Source organism: Pelobates fuscus, chromosome 4 (assembly GCF_036172605.1).
Source record: "Pelobates fuscus isolate aPelFus1 chromosome 4, aPelFus1.pri, whole genome shotgun sequence".
NCBI classification, from domain to species: domain Eukaryota; kingdom Metazoa; phylum Chordata; class Amphibia; order Anura; family Pelobatidae; genus Pelobates; species Pelobates fuscus.
Window position 1 is genome coordinate 290,308,160 of NC_086320.1, and position 27,437 is coordinate 290,335,596.

The 27,437-nt window shown below is 40.0% G+C and overlaps 1 protein-coding gene across 2 annotated transcripts in view; it reads left to right on the forward strand.

Moving 5' to 3' along the window:
- The window catches only part of LRRC3B (leucine rich repeat containing 3B), a 211,955-nt gene extending 192,892 nt beyond the window's left edge, over positions 1 to 19,063 (forward strand). For both annotated transcript variants that reach the window (XM_063452210.1, XM_063452211.1), the window contains exon 2: positions 17,939 to 19,063. In XM_063452210.1, coding sequence (XP_063308280.1) covers positions 18,075 to 18,854 — 780 coding nt within the window. In that variant the 5' untranslated portion in view covers positions 17,939 to 18,074 and the 3' untranslated portion in view covers positions 18,855 to 19,063. The remainder of the gene's footprint in view (positions 1 to 17,938) is intronic.
- The last annotated feature ends 8,374 nt before the right edge of the window (positions 19,064 to 27,437 follow it).

The following is a 27,437-nucleotide window of genomic DNA, read 5'->3' on the forward strand; positions in this document are numbered from 1 at the left end:
AGCTGCTTGTTTTGTGTTATGTGGGCCGAATATTTACTGCAACAGAAATTATGCACTGGTTATGTTACTTTTATGCTGTTTCTTAGATTCAGACGGCAGATTTGAAATGTTTGGCAGCAAAAATATCATTTTAAATGTCGGTTGTGTCACAATCATCACACAATAATTCTGTGTTAGTATGCAATCCATAACATCAGTTATTACAAGATTATAAACTACATTGAAAATGCTGGCATAGCAGACTAGGTATGGCTGATACAGGCACATCAACAATATTTCACTTGCACAAGGCCAAGATATTTTTGCTAGGTGCCATTTTTTTTTTACTAGGTGCCATTGTCAGAATGTAAATATTAAATGCCAGTTATTGACGTTTCAATAAATTTCAAAGGTTCCATCTAGTTATGCACAATAATATACAATTGGGTTTTATTGTGTACTCAGACTTACATTGTATATTTTCTTTTATTTATATGCATTTTTATCATAGATATCTTCATTCAATTGAAGTATATGTCAATTTTAACAAAACTTGATAACTGTTTCACAGATCAACATATGTACCTCTATTTATGGAATGAACACAATGGCTACAATGTTATTTATGACACTGTTGTAATGTCCTGGGGGAACAATAACCTTATTAGATACTAGGTACATATAATCACCTATTTTAGATTGCATTTAAAAGGTTTGAAAATTTGTTTCCCCCTAGCTGAACTACTACTCCTTCTATGCCAGTCAGTGTCTGGATAATTAAAATCATTAATTAATTAATTAATTAATACATGTACAGTTTTTCAGCTTGTGATAACAGCAGATGATCATCACTGTTGTTAATTTATGGGGGTTTGTAGTACGTTAACCACAACTATTCTATTGCCCCAGTTATCTTAAATGCAAATGTATATCGCATTGTCATATATTCTGTCTTTAAAACTAAGCTTAACCTTTAACCCCTTAAGGACACATGACATGTGTGACATGTCATGATTCTCTTTTATTCCAGAAGTTTGGTCCTTAGGGGTTAAACGTATCTTCCCTTTCCTGTTTGTTGATCCTTTCAAAACAGTTACATATTTTTAAATGAATGGCTAGCTACGGCATCCATTTAATATTTGTGGATATGTTTGTCAAATGATTTATTGTTTTTGGATAAAATTTAAAAATGTATTTTTTTTAAATAATACAATTTTAAATATATATATAAATGATATATAAATAAATGTATCAATATATCAGAAAATATCAAATTATTACAAAATTGAAATATTTTTCGTAATATAAAATCATCTCAAAAGTGTTTCCAAAATCATGTGAAAAGCTTATCTAACAGTATTAAATCGATGTCTATGTGTTTTATCCCACTATTTTCAGTATACCAATTTCAAACAGTTTATTACATGCTAATGTTTTGTCCCCTCCCATAAATTGTGTTACTTGTGCCTCTTGCATTAGCGAGCCGATATTTACTGACATGAGAATTCAAAGTGAATTAAAAGAGAATTTCAAATGTAAAGCCAGTGTAGCCAAACTGAAAGCATAGCTGCCTTAGAGAATGTTTCCAGTTCATCTATTTTGAGCTTAAATTTGAAATTCACTTTGAATTCTTACTTTAGTGTTTCATCATATTACTGTTAACTCAGCCTTTAGTACTTTATATGAAAAAAATAAATTCCAGCAAACACCAGCACTTCCCTATCTGTAACACACACTTGCCAAATCTGAGTTCTACCATTAATCTATGCACATTGCCATTTACCATTTGTGACTCCTAGTTTATTTACTTCTTATGCTGTTTGATTGTCCTCTCAACAAGCATACCAGGGCCCCTTCCATTTCAGTGAAAACAATCACTCCTATAGAGTGTATCCAAATTGGCCCAAACTCTCCTTCATACACCACAATTTAATCAATACAATTAAAGGGACATTTCAAGCACCCTTACCACTGTAGCTTGCTGAAGTGGTTATGGTGCCATGAGTGCCCTGGGCACACCACCCACCGTTATTAGGAATCAAACCATCTCTTGTAACCTAGGGTCCACTGGGTGCCACTCCCTGCCTTTACTACTAATGTAAGAGTGCGAAAAACTCCTAAGCAGGAACTTAGCTCTACTGCATATTGCTACGCCAACTTTTTTGGCTAAGGAAATTTGTCAACATAAATATATTTCTGTGCAGGAATAGTCTGATTAATATTTGCCCTTCCTATTGTGTTTTTATATCCCACCTCCTCTAGACTGTAAGCTTGTTTCAGCAGGGTCCTAAACCTATTTTAACTGTAACATTTTGTAATTGTCTTATTGTTAAATTTACCCCTTTATGATACTATGAAGCACTGTGGAATACGTTAACACTATATAAATGCCCCCTCCCCAAAAAATTATTATTAATAATAATAATAATATTTCACATAGTAAAAAAAAAAAAAATGCTATTCGGTTACTGGTGGGTAGCTTGCATAGTTTAAAGATGAGATTCAAAGAATGCCTATTCCTTTGTGTTTGAATGTGGATACTTTTAAGAAATGGGTGTTATTTTTTTTTTTTTTAATTCTTTATTTTTATTGTGCTTTAAGTGAAAAAACATACAGGCTCGTGGTGCCCCAATAGCATTCCTCGAGCATATTAACAAGCATAACAGTTGGAGCATTGAAATTATCAGCACTTTTTTTTTAACATTAGAGTAATGCTAAGTAGGTCAACAGATTAACAAATGCGAGTCACAATGGCATGAGTTGTGGTTACAAGAAATTAAGTAATGTGACTGATATAGGTTTAGTAGCATGCAGTATGGCGACAAGCATAAGAGAGGAGTAATGGGGCTCAGTGGCCCATGTATGTTGGGGCGAAAGACTTAGATGGGAGCTATGGACATACTCAATATTCAGTAGTAGGTTGTAGTCAGGGGCATATTAAGTGTCCTCATATTAAGCAACTTCACAACCCGCCCTCGTGATCATGCTAGTGTTCCCTATAATCTTCCGCTAGGTGAAGTTGAAGTCTTGACATGGCGGTTAGCAATAGTGAAGCATACTAGGCTGATATGTCTATCTAAACAGTGGTATGCATCTTGAAAATAACATGTGCCCCCAGACCCTAAAGCGATAGGCTAGGTAGTATGAAGGTGAGTATGCTGAGTTAGCTATCACATCTCAGGTATGTACTGCATTTTTAAGGTGTATCCCAGAAGCCTGTTAGTGGTACATGGTAAGCTATACCAGAGGAACATTAACCTCTAAAGAGAGTCTCAGTGTGTTAGTGTATACGACCCAATATTAGGTTCATGCGCTGGTCACCCGGGCCAGCCTGTGCCTCCTGGTAGAGGGCTGGTGCGTCTGTGGCATGGCAGTCTCAGCCAGTGCCCCGCTTGTGTTGGTGTGCCATGGCTGGGGCGGGCGGCAGTTCTAAGTCCCATCTTGTGGTGCCAGGCAATCGGCTCAGGAAGATAAGTCCCGGTATAAAGGTGCCTTGTTGGTATGTCTGGTGATGGGGGGTGTTTAGTCCTCATTTGTGGGTTGCCGTCTGGCCGTGGCGTGAATTTTGGTTGCCTTTGGTCAGCATACAGTCCTGCAGTAGGATGTTGTAGGGTGCGGCTCTCCCACACTCTTCCATGCTGGTTGGCAGGGGTTGGTCAGTGTCCTGTGCTTTGTTGCAAGGGTGTTGGTTGTATGCTCTGCCTCTATATCTTTGGCTCCCGGCCTTAAGGGGGGCTCGAGCTCCAAGGTGTTTCCACTGCTGGCGGTGCACTCTCAGGCAGGCAGGTGGCTGTAGTGCTAGGCTCTTGGATCCCTGCTGGCAGCGCTGTGTGTGTTGGGCTTCCCTGCTACCGTGGAGGTTTTTGCGGTGCGAAGTTTGCCACTGCCCCTTGCGTTGCCGCCTTTTATGCCTTGTTCCCTTGGGAGAGCATTGGGGGAGCTTCATTAGTTGGTGTCTAAGGGCGGATTGGCACCGGGGAGCTGCTGCTCGTTTGGCTGGAGGGGAGGTAGGTCTTTGTGCGCCCAGTTTTTCCCAGAATTGCTGGCATATGCGGTCAAAGGTTGCGAGGATCGCATTCACGCTTATGTGTGGCTGCTGGGCAATTTCGGCAGCCATCTTTAAATGAGTTTCAGCACTCCTAGTCGATCGACTGCTTAGATGTTGCTACACCTATTGTGGCTGGTCCTTATGCATGGTCTGCTTGTGTGGGCCGGGATAACCCCCCCGGTCCAGAGGGGGGGGGAACAGGGCTGCACAGTTCAGGCACGGCGATTCCCAGGACAGGAGAGCGGCCGCCTCTCCCGCCATACGATTCCACCAGGCCCGGTCGCGATTGCACTTACTGGCACAAGTTGGTTCCCGGTCGGTCACACGGAGCCCCCCTACCTGCTCTTGGGTCAGGTGGGTCTCTGTATGAGGGGTTTCCACAGGCTGGTGGGCACAAATTCAGCTAAAATAGGTAGTTGAGCCCGGAGCCCATGTTAAACACGACCGGTCGCCATGAGGTTCAGGCCCCGCCCCCCGAAATGGGTGTTATTTTAAATGAGTGTTATGCTCAAACAATATTATCATTTGCAGGAATCCTACAGGCTGTCTCTTCATTCATTCCGCTCAACACTTCTTCTCTATCACTCTTATACCACGGCTCCTTAACTCCAACATTGGCTCAATAAGATTGCTATTAAATATTGCCACTGGGGAACTGTGCTTTTAGCATATTAAGCAACTATCAATCTAGAAAAATATCAGGCAGTAACCTATTGATGTTAGTGGATTGTCACATGTCTTCATATGTTTATGGTCTGCTGGCCTCTGCCATGGTTCCTCAGTCTGGAAAGATGATTTATAGGTTGACAAAGCCTTGCTACCTTCACACTTACACATACATAAAATCATACATACTTAAATCAGTCAATGAAGATGTATGCACCGTTGTGTGCAGAAGTCAACACTACCTTTGCAATGGCCAACAGATACATATTGTTCTGCAAATTGTATTGCACAGTCTTATATGTGCTAAATGTAACTGATAGAATAAACAATACATAAAAGGGGATGTGGAAGGTAAGAAAGAGACAAAAAAAGAGGATCGGGAGAAAAAGAGACACACAGAGAGGCTGGAGAAAAGGAGAAAGACACACCAAATGATCTGAAGTCACAATAATTAATTGATGTGTCATTAAATTCATACGGGAGGTATACATATATGAATGTGTAACCTAGCACGTGATGCTATCAAATGATCAAATGTTGGCAACCGTTAGATGGGAAATAGAGATAAGGAATGTCCACAATCTTTTAACAACCTCTGATATACACATGAAATGAGTACTATCCTCTGGGATTTACTGCTGGGTGGACATCCTATTCATGGTTATTCATCTACAGCTTCATATTCCAACACAGACTGTGCAATGTTTGAGATTTGTGTTATGCTGACACACAGCACCAGTAAAAACATTCACTTACCCTACAGTGGCAAAGTGTATAAAATTTAACATAAGATTATATTTTCCACTGCATGTGATGGGTAGCCTGTAGTTAATGTTCTTTGCAAGCTGATCACCAATTACCTTCACAGAGTTTGATAGGAATTAAGCATATCACTGAATCTGGTCAAGAAGGGGACATAGTCCAGCAATTACTCTGTAGGGAAGCCTTCTGGAGGCATACACTTGAAGCACTTAGAACTTGTAGATGAATAAAAAGAGTGCCTTGCTTTGTTTCCTGACAATACCTTAAGCACTTTGCTCTGCAGAGTTCATTAAAGGGACACTATAGTCACCTGAACAACTACAGCTTAATGTAGTTGTTCAGGTATGATCTATAGCTCCCTGCAGGCAATCTAATGTAAACACTGTATTTTCAGAGAAAACATTGATTGATAGGAATACCTCCAGTGGCCGTCACTCAGACGGCCACCAGAGGGACTTCCTATCATGCAGGGCCCTAAAAAGGCCCTGTATACGTGTGCAGGAGAGAGAAGGCACTGTGTGCGCGCCTTATCACTCCAGCCTGTCAGCAGAGGAGGGGGGCGGGCAAAGACCGCGAGCTGAGCTGTCAGTCAGCTCAGCTCGCGGCCGCGAAAAACGCGCGCATGCGCGGTAGTGTGCTCAGGACTTCAGAGGGCGGCATGAATGCCGCCCTCTGAAGTATGCGCACAAGGGAGCAATGACGCTTCCAAATGAAAGCGTCTGATTGCTCCCTGCTCGCTCCCGCCTATTTCGTCATTCTCCCGGCGCTGGAACGAGGTGAGTAAAAGACTCTGCCTGGAGAGTCCCTTTAACCCTTCAAGGACACATGACATGTGTGACATGTCATGATTCCCTTTTATTCCAGAAGTTTGGTCCTCGCGCTTGCAGGACTTCTCACGGGCGGCTCCCTTCCTATGGAATAGCCTGCCTACCGCCATCAGACTCACCCCTAGTCTTGCATCTTTTAAGAAGTGCCTTAAAACCCATCTCTTTAGGAAAGCTTATGGTCTCCAAGACTAACCCTTACCTCACATACCTGTCTCTTGCCCTCTCCTAAAGGGCAGCCCACCTTATTTGATTGTAAATTCCTGTCCTAATGTGTTTTACACCCCACCTCCTATAGAATGTAAGCTCGATCGAGCAGGGTCCTCTTCAACCTATTGTTCCTGTAAGTTTATTTGTAATTGTCCTATTTATAGTTAAATCCCCCTCTCATAATATTGTAAAGCGCTACGGAATCTGTTGGCGCTATATAAATGGCAATAATAAATTTCTTAATTTTGCTTTTTCGACCTCAAAGAAAACAATTTTCCTTGTTTGGATTTGCACCCGTTTTGGTAACAGATTAAGTACAAAAATTAAGCAAAGAGTGAAAAATGTATAGATTTATTAACAGCTCATCCTTTTTTTTCCTCTACTGTCCACTTGATCAGTGAATAAAATAAACATTAAGTGACCGTTCCCTAACCATCAATCTTTTTTTTTTTCTTTTATTCATCTCATACATTCATGTATTACATTCATATATCACATTCCTGTATCACAAACATTGCTTGTTTCATTTGTTTCGTGATTTGGAGTTACGGAATTTGGACAATTCACCAATTACCCAAAGTTCAGCTGAATCATGATTGGTTTGGAACTGAATGCAAACGTCCAATGGTCATAGACTGGTCAGAAAAGCAAAACAAAACCCTGTATCCTTGCAAAGGATCTGCAGAATGACCAAGTTGGCACTGAAGTAGTTGTGCACAGATGCTTGCACATGTATAATTTTAAAGAAAAAGTCAGCTGATGGAAACCTTAATTGTATGCCATATTAGCAGGGTTATTTACTAAAGTGAGAATTCAAAACGAATTTCACATTTAAGGTTAAAATAGTGGAATTGGAAATATTCTCTAAGTCAGCTATGCTTTGATTTCAGGCCAGCTACAGTGCCCTTAAATTTAAAATTCACTTTGAGTTTACTTTAAATTATCAATTTTATAAATAACCCTGATAGATAATACAGAAACATTTGGGAACCAAGTACTGTTGTCTGATAAAATAATTATTCTTTGGATGCAAACACCAAAGTTATATTGGGAGAAAAAAAAAAGAGGGAAGCATTTGTAGAACACATTGCTAACTGTTGAGAATTCGATGGATCAATTATAATTTGTGATCACGTGACTGACTGCCAGAGGTACAGTAACTATTGTAAAACAAGAGGAAGTAATGGATTCTACTAAATATTAACATATCATGGAAGGTAATATTCTGTAGTCAGTTTAAAAAAAAAAAACTGAAGAAAAAGCAGTAATCTAAAACCCACACATAACTCATCCATGAACTACTTCAAGAAACAAAAGATTATTGTTTTGGAATGATCCTTTTAGTCCGTAGCCTTAAATATTGTGGTAATTCATACAGTGCAAGATACAGAGCCTACGAATGTATCTGAACTACATATCTTATAAGAAAGAATGGGGAACCTACCCAGAGCAAGAATACAGGTAGCAACAGGAACTGTTATTTCTTCCAAACTCAGGGTTACTAAGTACTGACTGAAAGAGTACCCAAACGTCTGTACATGACATATTTACTGGTTTATGTTTTCAATCAGTTTTATTTAGTTAATTCATTTTTTTTTTTTTTTCAATGTATACTTTTTTATTGATTTTGTTAAGTAAAAAAAACAGGAAATAACAGAAAAAAGAAAAAAAGGATAGAACATAGGAGTACATCCAGATTTTTTTAGATACATGAAGTTGCGACATGAATTAAACATCATTGCGTAAGTCAGCATAAAGCACAAACATTCACGGTATGTAACATGCCATTTACATTGGCTTTAACAAGCCACAGTGTATATATTAATATATCAACAATGCTACATACAAATCACCCTCTGACCTCCCATGTTACAAGTTGCGTGTAAGTGAGCGAGCTTGCTCTAATCGTGTACCTAGTAGTAAATATGATCGATTCAGCATAAGGCTCAAAAGGAAAAACTACGCTGTAGTTGTACAGATTTGCGAGGAAACAGTTTACCTGAATACTATGAATGATTACAAACTATTGGATGTACACTTATTGTATTGGTTTGTAGCCTCTATCCATGATTCGTATGAAGAAAAAAAAAAAAAAAAAAAAAAAAGGGGGGAAACCTGCAATGAAGGAGACCGTAGAGGTGATTGGTCCAGACCATTAATGTATGTGGACGTATGGGTATACTACTACATCTTCTAATTAGACCTATGGGATATGCAACCTCTCTGTTTGCTCATTTAGAGTAGGATTCATAAAAAGATTCCCAGTTGTGCCAGTTAGTAAGGAATTTAGGTACGCTACCCTTTTTTGCCCATTCCTTTTCGTGGTTGTATGTGGAATCAACTTTAGAAAGCACTTCTAATATATCGGGACAATGGGTGCTTTTCCAGTGTGCTGCGATGCGGGTCTTAGCAACCACCAAAATATTGAGTACCGCATCCCTAGCTGGAATATCATTCAGGTTGGGTATGATGTGCAGGATATAGTTTCCCGGTGTAAGAGGGAGTGAGAGCTTACATAGCAAAAATATCGAACTCTGTACAGAATGCCAAAATGCTTGTAAGTGTGTACACTCCCAAAAGATGTGTTCTAGAGATCCTGATTCCTTGTTGCATCTCCAACATAGTGGGGATAAATTAGTATATATTTTGTGTAGTCTTGACGGGACCATGTACCAGCGCATGAGAATCTTAAAATAGGCTTCCCATAGTGTAACACAGTTCGAAGATTGTTTAGTGTACTTAATAGCCATTTCCCACTCCTCCAAAGTATATTCCATTCCTAAATTGATTTCCCATTTAAGCATATATGGCAATTTGTTTGTAGCCTTAGGGCCTGCCTGTGCTGTGTAGCAGGGTGAGAGAAATTTCCACGATGTGTGGAATTTCTTTGCTGTGTACCATTTTTGGCCTAGCTTGCTGAATGATAGGGGGTGTATGAAAGATATCGATTTGGAGATCAAAATATGTTTGACTCTTAGGTATAAGAATAGATCACGAGAGGGTAATTGGAACGAAGCCTGCAACTCTGGAAAGGAACGAATGCCATTTTTATTGAACATATAATGGACATGTGTGATACCCAGATCAGTCCACCTTTGTGTGGACAGATCAGGAGAGAGCAGCGAGAGGGCGGAGAAAGGTGCAAGGTATAAAAGTTCCTCAGGAGGCCATACTGCTTTATTCCAGGTCTGCCAAGAGTTTAGAAGGAAGTTTGTAGCTGGTAACGTAGCAGACCGTGGGGGGGTGGATGATATCCATAACATATTAGCCAGGGAAGGGGTTTAGCTGCACGCTGACTCAAGGTTGAGCCATAGAGGGTTCGTTCTGCCTGTCAATATATCTATGCATTGTGCCAGTATCGTTGCTCTATAATAGTGTTGGATATTTGGTATACTAAGGCCTCCCTTAGTTAATGGGCGCCACATTGATTGCAAGGATACCCTTGGGGGCTTTTTTTTCCAAATATGGGCATTGATAGCAGATTGGAAACGTTTTATAAGTTTATTAGGGAGAGCAATTGGAAGTGTTCTGAAGAGATATAAAATATGGGGTAGGATCATCATTTTCACAGAATTGATTTTCCCAAGCCATGACATATGAAGTTTATCCCAAGAACTCATCTGTTTAGTCAGCGCGGATAATACCGTTTCATGGTTTTCTTTGATAATAAGTGAGTTGGAGAGGGTAATTTTAACGCCGAGATAGGATATTGACGTGGATTTCCAGTCGAACGGGTAGTTGTTTTTCAAGGTGCCTACTAGTTGTGAGGGTAGATTAATAGGAAGTATTTGGGTCTTACTAATATTGTTCTTGTAATAGGATATAGATCCGAAGGATGACAGGGCCTGGATTAACCGTGGGATAGTGGCATTAGGGTTGGCCAGAAAAACTATAATATCATCTGCAAACAATGCGATTTTCTTTTCCCCTGCAGGAGTGTGCAAGCCGGGAAGTGAAGGGTCCATTTTTATATGTTTCACCAGAGGTTCCAAACATAGAATGAAGATCAGGGGCGACAGGGGACACCCTTGCCTCGTACCGTTAGTTATGCAAAAACCTCTGGATGTGAACCCGGTATTGAAAACCTTAGCAGAGGGTGAGGAATAAAGGGCTAAGATAGTCTTTATGAAAGCTATTGAGAATCCAAAGGCTGTTAATGTTGCCGCCATATAATCCCAATTTAGGCGATCAAATGCCTTTTCGGCATCCAAGGCCATGAGAACACCACTCTGTTTGCTATCATTTGCCCAATCCACCAGATCCATACAATATCTGGTGTTGTCGCCCACCTGTTTTCCTTGTACAAAGCCCGCTTGTTCCTCTGAGACTAGGTTGGGCAAAAGGGGTTTGAGCCTGTTTGCAATTAACTTTGCATATAGTTTCACATCTGCATTGAGCAGAGAAATGGGTCTTAGATTGCTGCAGATTGTTGGGGACTTGTTCGGTTTCGGCAACGTTATAATGTAGGCTTCCAGCATTTCCCGAGGGAATATGCCAGATTGTTTGATCGTATTAAACAACTTAGTTATGTGAGTAGCAATTTGGGACACCAGTTTTATATAATAGTAATTAGAGAGTCCATCCGGACCCGGAGCTTTGTGTTTGGGGATAGATTTTATGGCCTGAGTTATTTCATCTTCTGTGAACGGGGCGTCTAAGATTTCATTTTGTTCCTGTGTGGTTTGCGGTAGTTTGATGTGCGAGAGATATTCAGATATCTCCAATTTGTTGGGGATGTGAGTTGTATGGTCGTCTTTAAGATTATACAGCTCTTCATAGAAGAGAGCCAGTTCGTCTACTATATTGTGGGGATTGTATATTTTAACGCTGTTTTTGGAGGTGATATAAGGTATTTTGGTTTGTAAATAATTGGATTTTAGTTGGTTGGCTAGTAGTTTACCTGCCTTATTGCCCATATGGTAGAATTTTTGCTTGGTTTTCATCACCTGTTTAGTATACATTTGAGTTTGAATTTTCTGAATGTTGTTTTGTATTTTGGTGATTTGAGTCGATACAGCTTTAGAAGGGGCTCGTTTATTAGATTGTTCTAAATTGTCGAGTTCCTGCCGTAGCGCCGTGTCCATGTCCTGACGTCGCTTTTTGGTGGCGAAGCCTAATTTAATAAATTCCCCTTCAAATCACTGCCTTATGGGCTAACCATTGGGTTTCAACGGATGTATCATCGGTGGTATTGAGTGAGAAGTATTGGGATAGTGTGGAAGTTATTTTCTGCAAGTTTATGGGGTCGTCTAATAAGGATTCGTTTAGTCTCCATTTTCCTCGACCTTTCGTGGGGTAAGGCACTTTGAACGTGATGGTAATAGGGGCATGGTCTGACCAAGTTCTTTGTCCCATTGATTGATCTATTAGGTGAGGGAGAGTTGCTTTATCTACAAGGCAAATATCGATCCGTGAGTATGTCAGATGCACTTGCGAGAAATATGTGAAGTCAGACACCGAGGGGAAAAGAGTCCTCCATGTGTCATATAAATCCTGACAATGTATTAAATTAGAGAAAAGCTTTGCATTGTGGTTGGTCAGTTTATTTGGTGACTTATTATCTTTACGTTTTATATCAAGTGAAGGGTCAAGGGTGCAGTTACAGTCGCCACATATAAAAACGTGACCTTGTGACATGCGTGTTATTTTTTTAATTGTTTTATTCAGGAAAGAAAACTGCGCCTCGTTAGGGGCATAAATAGAGGCTACGGTCAGTGATATGCCATTTAGATCACCTACAAGGATGAGCGCTCTACCGGTCTTGTCTGCAAATTGTTTGTGTACTGTGAATATCCAGTCTTTATGGAAAATTATCGCTACTCCTTTAGATTTGTTCGGGGCATTGGCATAGTAGGCTGTGGGGTATTTTGTGGATCGGATTTGGAATGGCTTTTTTAAGCTAAAATGGGTTTCTTGGACACAAACTATTGCTGCATCAGTGTCATGCATGGTGTTTATGAGTTGTCTTCTTTTAAAGGGGCTGTTTAATCCTCTAGCATTAATTGAGAGGACTTTCATAACATGTTGCGTCATGAGTGAGAGTTGTGAAGGGCATTAGTATAAGGATACCATTGAACCCATATTGGTAGTCTATTTGTTCTCCAAGCATTTGCCTCAAAAAACCGTATCAGGGAGCCAAGCTACTGAGCTGAACAGCCGCACGAGCGACGAGCTCCGGGAAAAAACACCCGAAACCCGGCAATAATCGGCCACTACGACCGCAAAACGGCAACCAAAACACCCCTCACGAACATGGGCAGGAAGTCCAAGAAACTAAAGCCCGAAAAGCCCAAACCGGGCGCCAGCATAGGCGATTTGTTCCGCCAAGCTTACGGAACGCATGGTCCCAAGATGGCCGCCGCCATGGGGGACTTTTATGACTCCGAGGAGCTATCCCCAGATGAAGAGGGAGAGGGGCTAATTCAGCCGAGACAAATCCCACAGAGGACAACAACTAATGACCAGGTGACAGCATCCATGCTGGAGACCATGTTGGGGGCCTTGCAGAAAACTATACAGGCGGATGTGGCCTTACTCCGCACGGACATTACAGGCCTGGTAGGCCGCATAGGCGCAGTGGAATCCAACACGGAACAACTGACCCAAACAGTGGCCCAACTTCAATTAGAAGTGCAGGCACTTACCAAGCATCGGACGGCAACCGATCTCCGATTTGCCGCATTAGAGGATTCAAGGCGCCGCAACCATCTGAAAATCCGGGGAATACCGGACAATATGCCCCCATCTGAGCTCCCACACCTCCTTCGGAGGCTCCTGGCCCACCTCCTCGAGCCCAAACAGGCGAGGAACATCACCCTCGAGGGGTGCTTCAGAATCCCAAAACCCAACCGGGCACCAGAAAAGGCCTCTAGGGACCTGATTGTCCGTTTCCGCTCTGGGTCCGACAAGGCTCTGGTACAAGCTGCACTAAAGGGGGTTGCCCCACTTACCTTCGAAGGCATGACCCTCTCGTTCTTCTCAGACCTCACCGGGGAGACACTTCACTGGCGCAAAACGCTACAACCCCTCACAGCACTGCTCCGTAGCCACAATGTGGAATATAACTGGAGGTCCCCGCGAACGCTGCGGGTCAAGCACGGAGAAGCAACATACTTCATCTCAGATATCTCTGAGGCACCTGCACTCCTCACTAAACTCTCCATATCCGAGGATTCGCTGCAAGTACCTGGCACCCAAACCACCTCGCCACCAACCCAACGCTGGAATCCGAAGACCATAGCGCCATTCTACCCAAAAGGGAAAGAACCCACAACATCGGCCGCAACGAAGACCTGAGGACTGTTCATACTGTAGTGGAACCACTACACTACGTATTTGTGGACTGTCAGCTAATTTGATATGATTTACCACCTAACCCCCCCCCCCCTAGAGCATTGCCACCCTTTACTAATTTTCATGCCATGACCCTTACAGGGGCGCCTACCTCCCTCCCCCCCCACCTCCCCTGCCATTGACAAGCGAACCTAGCAAATCTAGAAGTCTGGAGGTGTAACTTTAGTCCCTAGGTGTACCTGCTATTAGGACCACAATCCTGTGGCCATCTGATGGTGCACCCACACCTAATAAGCAGGAGAAACACTAGATTAGTTACTCAAAAATATCACGTTGCTAACCCATTACTGTTAGTTTTTCCTATGTAGTCCAGCGATTGTTAACCTACAATAGAGAGACACCTGTGTAAGTTCCTTAGACCCATAATCCAACAAAAATGTGCATAAGTCTCACATGCCGAAGTTTTAATTTCTTCTTATCCTTTTTATCTGTTGATGTGTAAAATGTGGCTCTGCGAGCCGTTTGACCCCTGTTGCACACAAAAATAAAGAATTCAAAAAAAAAAAAAAAAACCGTATCAGTGATGTACAAGCTAGCCTAGAGGCAGCTTGGACCCATCTCCAATAGAGTGTGATTTGTGCATTTTTGGTGTCTGGACCTACGGGAAGGGGGGATGTACGGGTAAGAGAAAAAAAAGGGGAATAGTACGAACAAAAGTATTTACACACATCTTCCTGGGCCGGAAGAAACACAATAATCATCCCTGGGTGAGAACTAATATCTCCTCCAAGGGTGACAAAAGGAGGCTGGGAGCACCTCCCGACCTGAAATAAGAACATGTTAACATTGCATAATACATTATACACGAGAATTATACCTAAATGAGATAATTAAACAACATCGAACAGTAATAACAGCAGAAGAGTCAGGGTGCATGTCTGGTGACCTTACACAAACGGTTTAGGGTAGAATGCGGTAGTATGGTATAACCAGCTAAACCGTCAATATACTTTAACTAAGTGGCACATTCCATGTTAGGGGCATAAGACATGTGAAACTTAACTTGGACGCGCAACCATTTTCAGAGGTCCCGCAGTTACGTCCACTGGTGAATTTAGCCCAAGTTTGCAGACTATCATTGCAAAGTATGAATACAGTAATGGGTTTATATGTCTTCGTCATTGTACCTTGCAGTCGTTTTATTTGCATAACAACGATTTATCGTTTATTTTTGTAATTAGTTATTATTAACCATATTTCTAATTTTTCATTTTCTACTTCTTCTTACGGCGTGTATCTATAACGACCGTAGCATTAGTGTTAAGCACTTCGCCGTCGAAAAAGGATATAGTCTTTAGGCGGCGCATTAGCTATGCCCTTGAGCTATGGGGAAAGGGGAAAGTATGGTAGCCTATAAGGGGAAGGCGGTTAATCGCGCTATTCATTGTTACATATGGCGGGCTAGGCGTTAATAGCTTAGTGCACATTTACTCACAAAATTATCGCTGGGTGTAGCAATGATCTGAGCTGGCAAATGGTAGGTAGGCAATCGAACACAGTTAGGTGGCAAACAAACATATCAGAACTTTATATTATCAGGCCACACGGATCTCAAGATTCGAAAGAGCATCTTCTTCTCGCATCCTACAGACCGTTTTATATTGATTATCATGTGTGAGACATGCTATACGACAACATTGCTCCGACTACACAGAGTTGTAACGCAAACACAGTAGACATTGAACAGTAAACATTGTGAGAGTATGCGGCAGCGAATATTTATCGCTACTGATGACTCCATACCAGTTGTGGCCTGATAAGGGCCCTAGTGCTTGAGGCTGGAAATAAACTTGTAGCAAATGGTTTGGGATGTGGATAGAAGGTAAAAGGTTCGCTAATAGACAGACTGCCAGAAATTGGCATATATATGGGTATATAAATGTCTGGACGTAAACCTTTAGGGAGGACACAGCCCAAAGTATACGTGACATGTGGCAAGATACATATACAAACAATTACATATAAAGCGTAACGGTCACAGTATTGAATTGTATACCAGAGCGACCTTCAAGCAAATACGATCATCGAGAAAGTTCAAGGGATCTTAGCTGGGGATCTTGCCATCTGCCAATCCTCTTGGAGTCGTCGTGGAGACGCTGGTTCAGCCGCGGCTTGATGGGTAGGTGAGCCTTTCCAAAGACCCCACGTGGTGATCAGCTTCATGCCTTCCATTGAGTTGTGCGCAATAAAGTTCTTGCCTTGTCTCTAAATGATTAATTTAGTGGGGTACCCCCATCTGTACATCACCTTGTTATTTCGAAGAGTCTTAGTGACTGTAATAAATTCTTTTCTTTTTTCCATCGTGGCCGCCGATAGATCTGCAAATAATGCAACCTGCTGATGTGGCTCAGGAAGCGTTTGAAGTTTTCTTGCCGCCATTAATAAAGATTCCTTGTGCGCATAGTAATGGAATCTTACTATAACGTTCCTCGGGACATCGGCAGGCAGACGTGCGGGCCTCGGAAGCCTGTGCATGCGGTCGTATGCCCATGCGGAGTCAGGCAGGCTTGGGACTAGAGTTTGACAGATAGAAAGGATATGGGCTGGAAGAGCATCTTGGGAGACATCATCCGGAATGCCGCGGAATCGTACATTTTGCCTCCTCGACCTATCCTCCATATCTGCAAGCTTGGTTTTAAGAAGTGTATTTTCTTCCGATAATTTCTGTAGTTTGTCTACTACCTCATTGTGGGCCCCACACAGTTCGTCGGTTTTATTTTCCAGGTGGCTAGTTCTGTCGCCAATGTTGGTGATTTCCTTCCTCAGATCTCCATTAATGCGGTGGAAGTCCGCAGTGATTGTAGCTCTGAGTTCTTGTAGCATCCTATGCAAACTGCGTTCTGTTATAGGAGCCTCAGAGTATTTAGAGGAGCTGGTCTCATAGTCGGACTGGCCATCTGAGAAGTTAGAGGCCTCGTCGCCATCTTGGATTTCTCTGCGCCGACCAGATTTTTTCTGTTTAGCTGTCTCTGACAGCTTCATCTGCTTCGAAGGAGACATTGAGTGACTCTGTACCGTCCGGTATAGGTATATCTCGTATTTAGGGCAGTTTCGTTGGTAGTCGCTGTGTAAAAGTCGCTTTTTTGGTCGGGAAGACGGCGGAGCTCCTATGCCATGCGACTGCTCACACCGGAAGCTGGACACGCCCCCGTTAATTCATTTATTTAATTAAAGTATGTAGAAAAGTTCAGACTTTACATTTTTTTCCAGTGAAGAGCAAGTGTCAACTTGTTTCAACTTAGAAAATCACAAAACATTATTTAGTTAGTAATGTCCAAACTTTTGCCTTTTTCCTTAAAATCGTACATTTCTATGTTTATATATGAATTATTAAAAAGGAATAATCCACAAAATCACATCAATACCCCAGGACATAAACAGAAACCAGCACAAACAGAATGCAACTTTCTGGGTTAAATAATTTGATTTATTTGATTATTTTTCCAAAGAATGTACCATTGAAATATTGATGTCTTACACAGGTTCTGCTAATATGTATTCACTGTCGAAACCATGCAAGACGTGAACAATATTGTTTACCAAGAATTGATTTCAACTTTTTGATTTCAACGTTTCTATTTAATTTTGTTTGTTCGTGCTCTCTAAACATTTCCACTGTATGCATATTGGGTTTTAAATATGCACTTTCCATTGTCACTTTCCAAATTTTTCATGAAGAACAGGATTCAAGGGCATTTGCTTTTTAAAAAATAAAATAATAAATTAAGTTCATTCACTTTACTGTTCCAAAAAATGATTCATATGAACAATTAAACTCAAGCACCCTAATATGCTAGTTCTTTAAAACCACATATTAATGTGTACTCCTGCTGGACTCACACTGTCTTTTTAGTTTTCATTGTATTATAATTTTGAAATAAACAATGCCAAAAGGAACAATCCCAATGAAAAAAAAAATACTAGCATACTATTAGATTTTTTTTATAAAATGTGGCTTAACAAAAAGGCTTTTCATTTTGTATCATTGAAGTTGTTGTTTAGCTCTTACAGGTATATTTTAAAAAAATCTAAGTGCAAATACTATTTTATTGCTGTGTATTCAAATATAAATAACTGGGTTCTCTTTCTCTTTCAGATGTCTACGTCTAACTGATGTTGACCATATATTTTGTAGCCACGGAAAATGATGCTGTGGATATGTTCCGGAGCATCCTTTATTACTTCCTTTGGATAAATGAGAAGTCGTCATGTTATTATGCTGACAACTAAGCATGAATTTGGTAGACCTGTGGATAACACGCTCCCTCTCCATGTGTCTGCTCTTACAAAGCTTTGTTCTAATGATACTGTGCTTTCATTCTGCCAGTATGTGTCCCAAAGGCTGCCTTTGCTCTCATTCAGGAGGCTTAAATGTCAGCTGTAGTAATGCAAACCTCAAGGAGATACCTAGAGACATTCCCCCGGAAACTGTTCTACTCTACCTAGATTCCAATCAAATAACATCCATCCCTAACGATATTTTTAAAGACCTCCATCAGCTGAAGGTTCTCAACTTATCCAAAAACAGCATTGCGTTTATAGATGAAAACTCATTTAAAGGTGTGGCAGAAACATTGCAGATTTTAGACTTGTCAGACAACCAGATTACAAGCGTCCACAAGAATGCTTTTAGTAATTTAAAGGGAAGGGCCAGAATTGCTAATAACCCATGGCACTGCGACTGTACTCTACAGCAGGCTCTGAGGAGCATGGCATCAATTCACGAGACTACCAGCAATGTAATTTGCAAAACATCTGACCTGGATGAACATACCGGGAGGGCTTTGCTGACTAATGCAAATGATGCAGACCTTTGTAATATTGCGAAAAAGACTACGGATTATGCCATGTTGGTCACTATGTTTGGCTGGTTCACCATGGTGATATCTTATGTGGTATACTATGTACGGCAAAACCAGGAGGATGCGAGGAGGCATCTTGAATACTTGAAATCCCTGCCAAGCAGGCAAAAAAAACCTGATGAAGCTGACGACATTAGCACTGTGGTATAGTATTGGAGACAAGAGACTAAAATAGGAAATGGATAATACCTTGGAATGTCATTAGAACAAACCGAGTTTAGTTCTAATGCTTGTTGTAAACCTTTTTGCCTTTTTAAAAAAACAAAAACATTACGGTGGCAAAATTGTGCCACTGTTGACAAACAATACAAGATAAATTTTGTTTGACGGTACGCTGTCGTCTCTTTGATGGTATTCCAATCGAGTTAACTAGTATGTAATCATAACTTAGAATGCATTTCACTATTTAATAATGAAATATTTATTTTTTTAATTTATAACAATAAATAATGGCTTACCTTTAAGCCATGTAAAACTAGTAGTAATCTATTATTCTTTGAAACATGGTAAGCAAGTTGGGTTAATTGATTTATTTTTATAGGTTAGAAACCATTATGCAAAATTCGTATCGTTTTAACACAAAAATAAGCTGAAAGAGAAAAATGAAATGTGATGTTCTGTGAAAACTGTTAATTTTGTTATCTTCTCTGATCTACAAAGCTACATTGTACTGTCACTGTGCCAGCATAGAATTTCCATTTGTATATTTAAAAAAAAAAAAAATCTTTTGATGGAATCATCTATAGTAGGACCAGGTAATTGTTAATAAAAAGAGGAATACGTTTGTGCAGCAGTTAATTTAATACGAATTTGCATTCGTGGTTAAAATGGACAATATGGTTAATCTATGATTACTCTGTGTAAGAAAAAAGAAAAAAATCTGTGATGTCTCCCTATAACAATAAATGATTGATTATGGCCTCAATTTCAAATACTTTCCAAATGATTCAATAATGTTAGAAACATTTCCAAATTATTTATTTATAAAAATTCCTCTAGACTAAGGATAGGCAACCTTCGGCTCTCCAGATGTTGTGGACTACATCCCCCATAATGCTCTTACACACATAATGCTGGCAAAGCATCATGGGAGGTGTAGTCCAAAACATCTGGAGAGCCGAAGGTTGCCTATCCCTGCTCTAGACGTTAACAGTGACATCTGTGGATATATCTCTTGGAAAGTTTTTCTAACAGTACTGAAATAATTTGAAAAGCTTAATAAATTGAGGCCTATGTATACCCAGGTTGAGCTACTGTGTGAAACCTTGGTTCACAGGTACAAGTATGATATCATTTCATATTTACCTTACCAGACCACCGCCCTTTATTATTCATTTTTTTCTAGTTTCCATTATTACATTCAGCATGTTTCCTATTAAATTCAGTACAGTTCACCTGCTATTGGTTCTCTTATCAACTCTTACAAGCTCTTCCTATTGCTCTATTCCATTCTCATATGGTCTGTCTGCTTTTGTATTTAGTTAGAGTTGTTCGATTGTTTAACTTCTTGGGGACACATGATTAACATGTTCTATCACGCTGGCCTTTTACTTCTGAAGCTGTGTCCTTAAGGGGTTAAGTATTAGCTGAAAAGTAAAGTTGACACTCTTAAAGAACCACTAAAGTCATCCAGACCACTTTATCTCAATGAAGTGGTCGGGGTTCAGTGTCCCTGTCCTTTTAACCCTGCAATGTAAAACAAATGCAGTTTTGTAGAACCTGCAATGTGTACATTGTACAGTTAAACACTCATCTACCTATTAGAAACATTTAATTCTACATCTATGAGGAGCATTGGATTGGCTGACTGTTTGAGAACCAAATTATGTTGTTGACGATAAAGTGGCTGGCAGTGCTGAAGGAGTCTCAGAGAAATGGTAAGTAAAAGCCTTTAGGGGCGACCTTAAATTAATCTGCAGCTAGGGGTCTATAGTATTAGGAATATAGATTTGGATTACCTAATGCAATAGTGTTCCTTTAACTCTAAACTGAAACTCTGTTGTGTTTACACTTTGTACAAAGAGGTGTTGCCTAATGTCAGATTTAATATCAAGGTGTTAAGGCCAGGCTCTATCAAAACCAATGAACTCTGTGCCTTGGTATGCTGTTGGTTTAATGAGCATGACCTTTATTCGGCAGCTTAATATGTTAATGTTGTCTTTATCCTGCCTCCTAGACTGTCACATATGCTAAATGTAAATTGCATCTACCAGGCTACTGAATTATTAAGGTTTAACATATGAAAACTTACTGATTTTGCATGGCAGCCATTGTTTTAGGGCCCTGTCCTGCCAAGCTGAATATATTTCATACTGTCCTGCATCTGGGTGCACCAGGACACTATCTTCAACCAGCACAGATGCTTGTACTGTTCTAAGGGTGCTAGAGACATGCATAGAGCACTTTAGAGGCACTATTTGCATGGCCTTCTCTGTTGAGGGATGACTTGAGGCTGTCTGTAATCCTAACGTGCAACAGTGAAACAGCCCATTGGGGCATCATCAGTGAGGCAAGTTTAAGGCCCATTGGATTGGTCTACATTCCTACATGCTGATACCTTATGAGTGACCACACGAAACCTTAGGAACCTCAATGACATTTCCTATTCAATAAATGGAGTCTCTGTTTCAAAAAAGCCAATTTTCTGGGGTAAATGCTACGCTTAATGAGACCAGGTGTCAAGGTGTCAAATTAACCCTGTGGTACTGAAGTGAGGGCAAGATAAGCTCACTGAGAGCAGATCAGCTCTATATAGGCATGTTAAATACATGATAAAATAGTAAAAAACACAGTACACATTTCTTCTTCTCCCCAAAAGATTACAAGGTAAAGAAACATTGCAGGTTTTTAAGTCTTCCCTGGGGCATTGTCAACACTACCTCCCTGTTCTCCATAGGTTTGTTGCACTGAAAAGAGATAAACAGAAATGTATACACACACAGAGAACACTGAGACACCTTCATTGACTCACATGGTGACCAAAAGGGGTATTGACATTGAAAAACTGTGGAAGGTTGGAACAAATCCACGATGCATCCAAAGTAATTCAATAGAGTTACAAAATACAAAAATGCACAGACTGTTTCTTTTAAGGTTTTACATTTGTTAATTTTTGTAACTACAATGTTCAGTATTTAAATAACTATACATATTAGACTTGTGCATTTAGTTTCGGTCGAATTGATATTCAAGCAGCTAGTAGCTAGTAGCTGTTTGGCCGAATTCCTCATCTATGAAGAACCTGGCAGATGCATGAACACACAACTAGTGCAATAGACCAGCATGTTCGTTTAATTTAGAAATCAGAGGTCTACCTGTGTCACCCCCCAAAAAAAAAGAGATGATTGATGAGAAAAAAAAAAGATTAATGTCTAGGAGACAGACTTTAAATGTAGGTTATAGTCACAGATCAAGTAAGAATTGACTAATAGAGGGGAAAAAAGGAGCAGAAAAAATATATAGTATAAAGACATGGATTTTTTTTTACTTCTCTTGCTCCTTTTCTCTTTATTGGTTACATTTTTCTCACTTGATCTGTGAACCAAAGCCCAGATTGTGCGACTATCAGTACATTGAGAACTATATACATAATTATATTATATACAAAGATTTGCAACAGTGTTGATGTTCCAGGAGGGATAAGCCAAATGGCAAATGATTTAGGTAAACTAGAAAAATGGTCAGAGTTGTGGCAGCTGACATTTAATGTGGATAAGTGCAAGATAATGCATCTTGGATGTAAAAACCCAAGGGCAGAGTACAGAATATTTGATAGAGTCCTAACCTCAACATCTGAGGAAAGGGATTTAGGGGTGATTATTTCTGATGACTTAATGGTAGGCAGACAATGTAATAGAGCAGCAGGAAATGCTAGCAGAATGCTTGGTTGTATAGGGAGAGGTATTAGCAGTAGAAAGAGAGAAGTGCTCATGCCATTGTACAGAACACTGGTGAGACCTCACTTGGAGTATTGTACGCAGTACTGGAGACCGTATCTCTAGAAGATTTCAGAGATAGACTACAAAACTAGTTTATGAATTGCAGGGTAAAACTTACTAGAAAAGGTTAAAGGTTTTTTCATATGTATAGCTTAGAGTAAAGATGAGACAGGGGGCATATGAAAGAAGAATTTAAATACATAAACAGAATCAACATAGTAAAGGAGGAGACTATATTTAAAAAAAAAAAATCTACAACAACAAGAGGACATAGTCTTAATTTAGAGGGGCAAGGGTTTAAAAAATAATAGCAGTAGTATTCATTCACTGAGAGGGTAGTGGATGCATCGAATAGCCTTCCAGCTGAAATGGTAGTGGTTAACACAGTGAGGGAATTTAAACATGGACAAATGAAAATATTTTGAAAATTGGGCAGGCTAGATGAGCCGAATGGTTCTTTCCTGCCGTCACATTCTATGTTTCTATGTATTTATTTTACAGTACAATGATTGGCTAATTTTTGCTCCATTTTTCTGTTTTTCTGAATTGTTCTCTGGATTTTTTTTTAAGGATGATATTCAAACCAGCCAAACCATCAAATGAATGAGCGTCCAAAACGAAATTTAATTTACTGAAAAAATGTTTTGACAACCAAATTTTTCTGCTATGCACAAGTCTAATAATTATGTCAATTATGGCAATTAAATCATTCATGACAACGGTTAGGTAAAGCCTGTCTTATTATGTCACTTGTCGTGACATGGTTAAAATGAATGTATTTCATATTTTTGTTACTGTTTTTCTGCATGAGGTCACATGAAATGGTTGCTGAGACATGTTTCTAAATACGACTTAAAAGAAAAAAGCATTGATCATCATTGTAAGCTATGTATAAATTTAAATCCAGCTGAGCAAAAACACACTTCAGTAAAAATGCCAAGGGACAAAATACGTAAGTGTCATAATTTATAACCAAATTGGCACAAGTCGTATGTGTTCGCTGTTCCTACATATTAAATTATTCATTAACATACCTGGGAACCATGATGGCTGAGTGGACTGGAAATTTCAATCTTTCTTCAGCTGGAAGAAGAGGGTTGGGTTTAACCGAGGGAGGTCTTCATTTAAATATTTGTTAATGAATACAATAGTTTTGACCAAGAGGTTTAGGTGTGTGGCTTCCTTTACATAGCAGATTTACAAATATGCTCAAGTATGTGGCTAGAACCTTTATAGTGTATCCTTTTATTCTCCTGTATTATGAAATTTGCCATAAAAAAAATCTGGCTTTGGCACAGTGTCAGTACATTGTCCTTAAAGTGCTTCTAGAGAAAGTCACCAGTGTCTTATGTCACAGAACACACAACTAAAGTTACAGAAGTGAGTCCCTAGTTCTGTTGTCTGCATCCCTCAGAAAGATTCCATGCCTTTAAGGGGAGCAATTTCCAATGAGCCCTTCACATGCTCTATGTAACAATAGTAATGCGAGTTCCATGCCTTTTTATTAATAAACATCTGAACAAAGATACATGCTGCTCCTGCTTTATTTGTTCTCCATTTCTCAGATTTTTTTTTCATTTCCTGAGCATTTCTTGTTAAACCATTGTACGTCTAGTGTTATAAAACCATACCAGGCATTATATATATATATATATATATATATATATATAAATATAGTTACTTGGGCCCGGCACTCAAGGTCTCCTGGTCTTTACTTGCCTCGGTGCTATGTTTCTCCAGTTAAAATACATATATATACTGTATATATGATGATACAGTACACTCAGAGGACTCAGTAAATGTATTAGTAATTCTGCTTTATTGTGCAATTAAAGACAAATACAGATTATTGTTTCAGTCTATTACCAAACATTTTTAAAGACAAATCAACAAATTTAAATGGAGATCGTAAGATGAAGGACTGGGTGACCATGATGAGAAAGAGGCTCATGAAATAGTAAGTGACATCTATCAGTTTCTTAAAGTACTGTATTTGCTAAATCGTGCTTGTCATCGGGAGAACAAACACAGGTGCAGCCGGTGCGACTGCACTGGGCCTGTGCACTGAGGGGGGCCCATCGGGGGGGGGGAGGGGGGGGGGTAAATGCACTTAGGGCCACACAATGAAAATGTATCCTCATGGGCACAGTCCTGAGCTGCAGCCCTTTAACAACAAGACAGGGCCCCTTTAATAATGGCAGCATGAAAGGAAGTGAAAGACTGTCACTTCCTCCCAGATGACACTGAGCCACATGAGAGGGAGAAGATAAAGAGGGTACACTGACTGTTGGGAGAGCCTCTGACTCCCAACAGCCTCAACTAGCAGACTGAATCTACCCTTCTGCACCCAAAATGTAGGAAACAGGAGGGTGGTTACATTTTGCATTTGTGTCCGTGTATTAGTATGTAAGTCTATGTGTCTGTATGTGTATCTGTGTGTTTCTGTATCTTTTCTGGTGTCTGTATGTGTATCTGTATGTCTGCATGTGAGTGTGTTTTTGTATCTGTGTGTTGGTGTATCTACATGCATGGATGTATGTGTATCTGTGTGTCTTGTGTACCTGTGTATTTGCATGTGTGTCTATATGTATATATGTGTGTCTGTCTATGTGTATCTGTGTGTCTTTGTATCTATCTGTGTGTCTGTATGTGTATCTGTGTGACTGTGTATCTATCAGTGTGTCTGTATGTGTATCTGTGTGTGTGTCAGTGTTTGTATCTGTATGAGTGTCATTGTGTGTATCAGTGTGCTTGTGTATCTGCATGTATGTCAATGTGTGTGTCTGTGTATTTGTATGTGTGTCAGTGTGTGTGTCTTGTATCTGCATTGTATCAGTGTGTGTGTGTCTGCATGTATGTCAGTGTGTATCTGCATGTGTGACAGTGTCTGCACCTGTGTGTATGTGTATCTGATGTACCTGTATATGTGTGTATTGGTATGTGTGTGTCATGGGAGGCAGTCCGAACTGACTCATGTAGTTGATTAGGAGTCTTCAGCGTGGTAGTGGATACGTAGGGCCTGGTGCGAGGTAACCGCACGCCCCCTGGTGTTGAGCACCAGCATTTACCAAGACCCTGTTGCAGCTTAGCGGTTGTCAGAGCAGAAGTATGCTGTATCCAGTACTAGAAACAAGGCAAGGCTAGGATAGACACCAAACAAGAAAACAAGACAAAACTAATAGAACCCAGAACCAGAGAAGGTTAGAAAGCTAAACCCAGAACATGTACACAATACGTAAGGAAAACATTAACAGAACAAGGGCAGGACAGGACTGTACATGGACTGGGAACACAAAATAAAACAAGACAAGATATAATAGGCAAAACAAGAGGAGACAAAACTAAGTACTATACATGCAATAAACATGGGAGATTTATACATACATAAATGGCCAAGATGTATGCAGCCCACCAACTGCGTCAAATTCCTCCAATTAAGGTGGGTCCTATCTACCTATAAATGCATGACTAAATAAACAATATTAAAACACACACAGCACTTACCTGCAAGAAAATGGCAGAGGACTTGTAGCAACTGCCTGCAGGAACCAACTGTAACAAAAGGATTCATGGAAAAGGAACAGGTGTGGCAACATAAAACAAACATTTAAAGGAATCCAAGAGACTGGGAATTCCAGGGACAAAATACAGGAATGAACCCAGAAAACCCCGCATAAAGAAAACCATACACAGAATAGAAAACCAGAAAAGCCAAGGAAAACAAAACAAGAATTGTAAAAAGAGTACTGGATACCAGAAGCCAAGGCCAGACCTCTTTACAGGACAGAGTAGGTCCTGACAGTGTGTCAGTGTCTGTATCTGTATGTGTGTCAGTGTGTGTATGTGTGTATGCACGTATATCTGTGTGTATGCATATGAATGTGTGTCAATGTGTGTCTGTATCTGCATGTGTGTCTGTGTTGATATGTATATCTGTATGTGACAGTGTATACATATATGTGCATACATCTCAGCATTCAAACACCTACACTACACACAAATGCACCACTGCATTCAAACATCAACACTACGTACATTTAATTGTAATTGGTTAACTCAAGACAAGGTTCTGCAGCAACTAAAGAAAGTTAATATAAACAAAGCTCCAGGGCCTGAATGGTATCCATCCACGAGTACTTAAGGAACTAAGTGTAGAAATAAGTGAACCACTGTTTTTAATCTTTCAAGATTATTTTCTTTCAGGATTGGAGGAAGGCAGATGTAGTTCCTATATTCAAAAAAGGTTCAAAAACCTTGTCTGGAAATTATAGACCTGTGAGCTTAACTTCTGTGGCTGGGAAAATATTTGAAAGGTTATTAAGGGATAATATTCAAGAATTCTTTGAGAAGAACATGGTTATCAGCAAAAATCAGCATGGTTTTATGAAGCACAGGTCATGTCAAACTAACTTAAATTCCGTTCTACGAAGAAGTAAGTAGAAGAATAGATCAGGGTGTTGCAGTGGATGTGACCTATTTGGATTTTGCCAAGGCATTTGATACAGTTCCACACAATAGATTAGTGTTCAAACTCAAGGAAATCGGTCTAGATGAAAATGCTTGTTCTTGGGTAGAACATTGGCTTAAAAATAGAGCACAAAGAGTTGTCATTAATGGTACAGAGGGGACAAGTGGTGTCCGTCAGGGTTCTGTTCTGGGACCTTCTATTTACCATGTTTATAAATGTTCTTGAAAAAAACATTGAAAGTCATGTTTCAATGTTTGCAGATGACACAAAACTCTGTAAAATAATACAATGTGAGTAAGATATTACTTTGCTGCAGATGGATTTAGA